This window comes from Mangifera indica, chromosome 9 (genome assembly GCF_011075055.1).
Source record: "Mangifera indica cultivar Alphonso chromosome 9, CATAS_Mindica_2.1, whole genome shotgun sequence".
Classification (NCBI taxonomy): domain Eukaryota; kingdom Viridiplantae; phylum Streptophyta; class Magnoliopsida; order Sapindales; family Anacardiaceae; genus Mangifera; species Mangifera indica.
The window spans coordinates 890,671-897,211 of NC_058145.1; the positions used below are offsets into that span (position 1 = coordinate 890,671).

At 35.2% G+C, this 6,541-nt stretch overlaps 1 protein-coding gene across 1 annotated transcript; it reads left to right on the plus strand.

The window, feature by feature from the left end:
- Positions 1-1,524: 1,524 nt before the first annotated feature.
- Positions 1,525-5,600, plus strand: LOC123225630 (receptor-like protein EIX2). The gene is made up of 6 exons (XM_044649726.1): positions 1,525-1,665; positions 1,736-1,813; positions 2,857-3,029; positions 3,154-3,834; positions 4,644-4,732; positions 5,254-5,600. Exons 1-6 carry the CDS (start codon positions 1,525-1,527, stop codon positions 5,598-5,600), a joined length of 1,509 nt encoding a protein of 502 aa, XP_044505661.1.
- Positions 5,601-6,541: the final 941 nt, after the last annotated feature.

Here is a 6,541-nt window from a genome sequence, read left to right on the forward strand (position 1 = left end):
GCATGTGGGTGTGCAAGAGTACATGTGGGTGTGTGCGTGTGGATGCGCATGGGTGTGCACGGGTGCTTCCTCTCCTCTCACATTTGTTTGCAAGTCTTATGATTCTAATACGCACAGTCTTTTATCCCCGAGCAGACCTTAAAAAATAGATGTAAACCTGAAAAAATTATGAATTTCATGTAGAAAACGAGACTCGTGGTTTTTGGTTTCTTCCGAGTCCGAGCTTGTTGAAAATAGTTGGAGGAAGAATTCGGTAAGCTGACTTCGGTCATTCAACAGTTTTGAGAAAAGACAGCAACAGTTTCACTTGCGGCTGCTGTTGACTTTCACTCACTATCGTCTATTCACTACGAAACGAAAGAATAGAGATGATTTTGCTTCTGGTGCATTATCCCACCTATTTATGGTGGTCATTATCACCCACATTTGAAAATGTTATAATTTTATTAAATGCATAAAAAAAACAATCATAAATAAGTTTTATTTTATAATGAAAATATTTATGTTGCATTTTAATGGTAACAAAAAATATTTAATGTTTAACTTGAAAATTTTGATAACATTAAACAAGTCTTTCTGGTGGATGGAACTTTGAGTCAGCCCTATACCACCATTTTAAATGAGTGTTGTTGATTATCATGACATCTTATGTGGCTCGTTTCACTTAAAACCCATCATTATATGATAGCATTAAGGTATACACCATTATTGTTATATTAATTGTGATCTAAACCCGTAAAAAAAAAAAAAAAACTTATGATACATAAAGATTTAATATTTCTTTTGGAGATTTAACAAATAACCTAATGGTAGTTATTTTTTAGCTACGAATTTATATTTGAATGAACCCAGATGAGTTTCCTCATGAACATGATGTAGAAATTAGAGCATTAAGGGGAATCACAACCACAAGAAAGTGGAAACACATAAACATGATGTAGGAGTTATTATTTTGTTAATTGCTGTTGATAATGCTGGAGATAGGTTAATTAATTATGTTTAATTGAATTTTACAGATGTACAGGGTATCAAAAAATTTCTAAATCGCAATGATTATGGTAGTGTTGCTAGCTGTAACATGGTGCTATTGGTTTTTCTTCTTCTTCTTTTTTATTTCTTTTTCGTTGAATGAGTTTTCATGAAAATTAATCTGAAGGGTATTGTTGTTTAAAGGGATCTAATGGTCTCTTTTAGGGTGTAGTCTTTCTTTGCCAAATATTTTATAAAGTCTTCATCCTTCATGTTCAAATTTTGATAATATACCTGATGAAATCATGTCTTTAGTGTTTGAATGAACCATAACAGGCTTAACCATGTTGTAGAACTTTGAACTTAATTTTCGAGAAATTCAGGAAAAAAATAGCAATGTTAGATTTTGTGGTGTCACAGCTTTTGCTCCTCTGGATTGCCTGACTCTGGTTAGTAGAATATTGGGTAATTGCACTTATTGCTCACACTTCAGGGTGTTTTGGAAAGAAGTCCCTCACATAAAGAGGGCAAGCCTTGTACAGCCTCTTGATTGATATGGTTGAAGCTCTCATTGGGATTGTAATCCTTCGCCCTTGTCTCTCAAGGTTTCATCCCCTTCCACCTGATTGGTTCAGATTTAGCCTTAATGGAAAGTGGAAGTTTGATGTCACTTTGGGCTGCCTTACATTTCCATTGGTCAGCCAGATCTCACGGGTCAAGCTGAATTGTTACCTGTTCATCTCCCTACACCTGTTCCATTGGTCAGCCAGATCTCACAGGTCAAGCTGAATTGTTACCTGTTCATCTCCCTGCACCTGTTCCATTGGTCAGCCAGATCTCACAGGTAATCAAAGTTCTTAAATATCTAATCGATTCTCTAACCTAAATTGTAACAGTTTGAAACTTTAACCTAAAATTCACTATAAGAAGTCTCTTTGTTAAGACATTAGTCTAAAATGGCGTTTGGTTTGGTTTAATCTTTGATTATTCCGTTAGTTTATTTTTTATTATTAACATTATTTTGTTTGTTTTGTTAAAAAATAAAATTTTTTGATAATATTCTATTAACAAGTGTGATATTATAGATATTATTTTCATATTAATTATTAAAATATTAGTAAGTTAATCATAATTTTATTATAATTTTGTGTTTATTAATTTTTTAGATAAAAATGTCATCATTTTAAATTAAGATAATAAGTTATATAAAAAATATTTAAAAAAAAATATATTATCAATAAAATAATAATTAAAAAATAATTTAATCAATTAATTAATTTCATACTCTAATAATATGAGAACTTTGTCTCAATAAAGAATTTTGTGTTTGTCTTGAAGAGACTGAGATCTCTTCATCGCGTGATGGCATGATAAAGAGATTGAGATCTCTTTGTCATGTCTCTTCGTCATGCGACTAAGAGACCCCAATATCGGTCTCTTTATGCGCTTGCCAATGAGGGGAGAAGAAGGTTGACAATAGTCAGAAACTAGGTTGTTAGTAAATTTACTAAAGCAGATTAATGTAATTATAATTTGATTTAATAAAATTAGACAATTAAATAGTTTAAATGTGATCAATAAGGATATTTCAATAAATTCCATGCGTTATGGTTTTGTTGGACGGTTCAGTGTGATTATTTGTGTTATTGCATCTTTGAAAATCTCTTATATATTGGTTAGGAATTTTTCCCAAAACATTAACACGTTCGATATGATTCAATATATTTGACATCAAGGGAGTATGTATGGGTTCTGAACTTCTCAGCAAATTTTCAAAGATAATAGCTGATTGATAGGCAGTGTTGTTCGACAATATTGATGGCTATGTCAGGTAGAAGGCTCCTTCAACATCTACTTCGAGCTGCCTTGATTCTGTTCCTTTTCCAGCAAAGAGCTGCGGATTCTGACGCTATACTTTGCAGAGAAGAGGAAAAAGAAGCACTACTCGTATTCAGACGAGGCCTGATAGATAGATTTGGCACTCTCTCTTCTTGGGGAAGTAAAGATAGAATAGATTGCTGTGAATGGACACGAGTCCTATGTCTTCAGACAGGCCATGTGTATGTACTCCAGCTCAACTTTCGCATACTTAGTGGAGAACCATTGATAGGTACCGTTAATGCTTCTTTACTTCATAAAGTGGATCATTTCCGCTTTTTAGACCTTTTACAATAATTTTAGTAGGTGCCCAATTCCTGAGTTCCATGATTCTGTCAAAAACTTGGAGACCCTTAGTCTCTTCCACGCTGGTTTTGAAGGACCAATTCCCGACCGGCATGGAAACCTTTCCAGACTGCAACTTCTTGATCTCAGTGGTAATAACGGTTTATATAACATTGGGAACATTGAATGGAGTTCTCATCTTTCTTCTTTAAGATATCTTGACTTAAGTGGCTGCGTTCTTCCTGGAGAAAATGATCGGTTTCAAGTCATTAACAAGCTCCCATTGCTCAATGAACTTCGCCTAGTTTTGTGTAATCTTCCACAGATTATGTCTTGGAATCCCCTGAAAGTCAATGCTACTGCATCATTTCTGACCCTTGATCTAACTGGAAACCATGTAACTAATTCAATTTATCCATGGTTGTTCAATGTCAGTAGCAATCTTCACGAATTTAATCTCAATTTTAATCTTTTACAAGGTGAGATTCCAGAAGCATTGGGACATTACATGGTTTCTCTTACTGGTCTCTTTCTTAAGTCCAATGAACTAGATGGTGGGTTTCCAAAGTCAATCGGAAATATGAGTTGCTTGCTTGCAGTAGACTTGTCTTCCAATAATTTGAGAGGACAACACTCTGGGTTTCTTTCAAAATCTATCTGGTGGATGCACAGAGAAGACGCTGGAGTCTTTGTATTTATGGGGTAACAAAACAACCTGATCAGCGTCTGATTTTACAAGATTTTCATCCTTAATAGAATTAGGACTTGGACAAAATTGGTTAAACGGAACCATTTCCAAAAGCATCGGACAGATGTTCAATCTTGAATCTATAGATATTGGTGACAACTCCTTGAAAGGTGTCATTTATGAAGAATTTTTCCGAAATTTCTCCAAATTAATGAATTTAGACTTAACTAATAATTCTCTTGTTTTGGAATTGAGCGATGATTGGGTTCCTCCCTTTCAACTAATTTCTTTTATATCTCTTTCCTCCTGCAAAATGGGGCCTCATTTTCCAAAATGGATCAGAAATTTGGAAGCCTCTGGTGGTCTTGTTTATCTACTTGATATCTCCAGTGCTGGCATCTCAGATACAATACCTGATTGGACTTCGAATATGTTGGATAGCATATACTATTTCAACATCTCATACAACCATTTCAAGAGATGATCTTCCAGATTTGTCTTTAATGTGGACGATGACGGATGCCTAGATAGATATGAGCTCAATTCATCTTAAGGGACCAATTTTGTCGCTTCCATGGCTTGCATCTTACATTAATCTTTCTGGAAATAAGTTTTCAGGACCAGTTTCTTTCACATGTTCTGCTGAGGTAGAATATTTGACCTAGCTTGACCTCTCTACTAACCAACTATCAAGAATGCTTCCGAATTGTTGGGCAAAATTTGGGAAGTTGCTTGTTCTTAATTTTGCAAATAATAGTCTCTCTAGAAAAATTCCACCTTCGATGTGCTCCCTGCATAATCTTCTAACATTGAGATTGAGCAGGTTGAGAACTTTAGATCTTCAGGACAAAGCATTATCTGGAAAGATGCCCGAATGGATAGGGGAGAGTCTTCTAATCTTGCTAGTTCTCAGTCTGGGATCTAACAGATTCAATGGGAAAATACCTTTGCAGTTGTGCCATTTAGCAAATATTCAAATCCTAGACATTTCCTTGAACAATATTTCCGAAGTATACCCAACTTTTTCAACAATTTCACGGCATTGTTTGAGGCAAGGAGTTCCCACGTTGCCATAACCTATGAATATGATACGCACTATTATGGAGGTGTACATAAGTATATCAACCAATGGTTGACATGGAAAGGAATAAAAAATGAGTACAAATATACTCTGGGGTTGGTCAAGAGCCTTGACCTTTCCTGCAATAAAATGAGTGGAGCAATTCCTGACGAGATTATGAATCTAATAGGATTGATTGCCTTGAATCTTTCCAGGAACGATTTCAGTGGACTAATTAGTCCCAAAATTGGTCAATTAAAATCATTTAATTTCCTTGATCTATCGAGAAATCGATTTTCTGGTGAAATTCCATCAAGCCTTTCTTAAATAAGTGGCCTCGGTGTTATGGATTTGTCATACAATAATTTTTCAGGGAAAATTCCAACTGGCACTCAACTTCAGAGTTTCAATGCCTCCATCTATGAAGGGAATCCTGGACAGTGTGGCCTCCCACTCCCAAAAAAATGTCCAGGAGAAGAACCAGCCCAAGCTCCATCTACTACAACAGGCGAAATTCCGGAAGACGAGTTTATAAGCTTTGGGTTCTATGTAAGTTTAAGCCTTGGTTTCATTGTAGGGTTCTGGGGAGTTTGTGGCAGTCTAGTGCATAGTCAGTCATGCAGACATGCCTATTTGAAGTTCTTGGGTGATATGAAAGACAGGATCTACGTGACAGCAGCAATAAATTTTGCCAAACTGAAGCTAAGTTTCGATAACTAAATGATAATACTTGGTTTAATAGTTGCAAGGTGTGCAAGTTATTATTCGGTAACTTTTATCTGTAATTTGCTTTTAAACTTGTTGATTTGTCATGGAATTCATGGAAGTCGATTTTCTGTTTTTGCTTTGGAGAATGTTTTTAACATCAACCTTAAGAGGACCATCAAATAAATTCTGATACCATTGGTTGGACAATTCACCCACTCTCATTCTGGTGGAAAATATTTTATTAGCCTGGAATTGTGTTGTCGTTGCGGTCTTTAATTAGGTATCAGCTTTGCTGTGTTTTCACCTTCATGTTTCTTTTTATTTTGCTAATGGGTCTTGTTTTCTCCGATTTTTCCAGAAGGTGATGGTGCAGATGGGCCACGTTCATACCTTTTGCTGGTTTCAGCTTAAAGTTGTGTTTATATATAATCACAGACTATATGATGCTGAGCAGGTTTGTATCTGTAGGAGCAGATACATGCTGGGCGTTTGAATGTTTAATTTTATATAAATGCTTTATTTCTTGTTCATCAAGGAATATCTAATTAATTCCAGGTCAAGTTTTGTTAATTTGCAGTCTGAGATTCTATTACTTGATGAAATAAATAGAATTAACAGCTAAAGAATGAACGGCTTGATTCTTTTTAATGTGGAAATTTGTGTTGACCTGTGTATAGATAACTTGGCTAGTCATTGTGTACAATTCGTACATCTAATCGTAACATGATAGCTCCTCCCCCCTTTGATACTGTTTTTGTGAATTTGACTAAAGAAACCTCTGCTCGCATAAAAAGAAATGCAGTGAACATGGATATGAATTAACAATGAATGGTGACATAATTAATAATTCATGAAAATGATGACTATCAAGTGACAGAATAAATGACCCAATTTCAAATCTCTCTTTGAAGTGTTTGAAACTCTTGTGCTCTTTCCACAAATCAATTAACAAT

Coding starts and splice junctions, on each gene's coding strand:
- LOC123225630 (XM_044649726.1), top strand. CDS start 1,525: ATGGTTGAAGCTCTCATTGGGATTGTAATCCTTCGCCCTTGTCTCTCA. Junction 1,666..1,735: donor GCTGCCTTACATTTCCATTG/GTCAGCCAGATC, acceptor TCCATTGGTCAG/CCAGATCTCACAGGTCAAGC. Junction 3,030..3,153: donor TGTCTTCAGACAGGCCATGT/GTATGTACTCCA, acceptor TAATTTTAGTAG/GTGCCCAATTCCTGAGTTCC.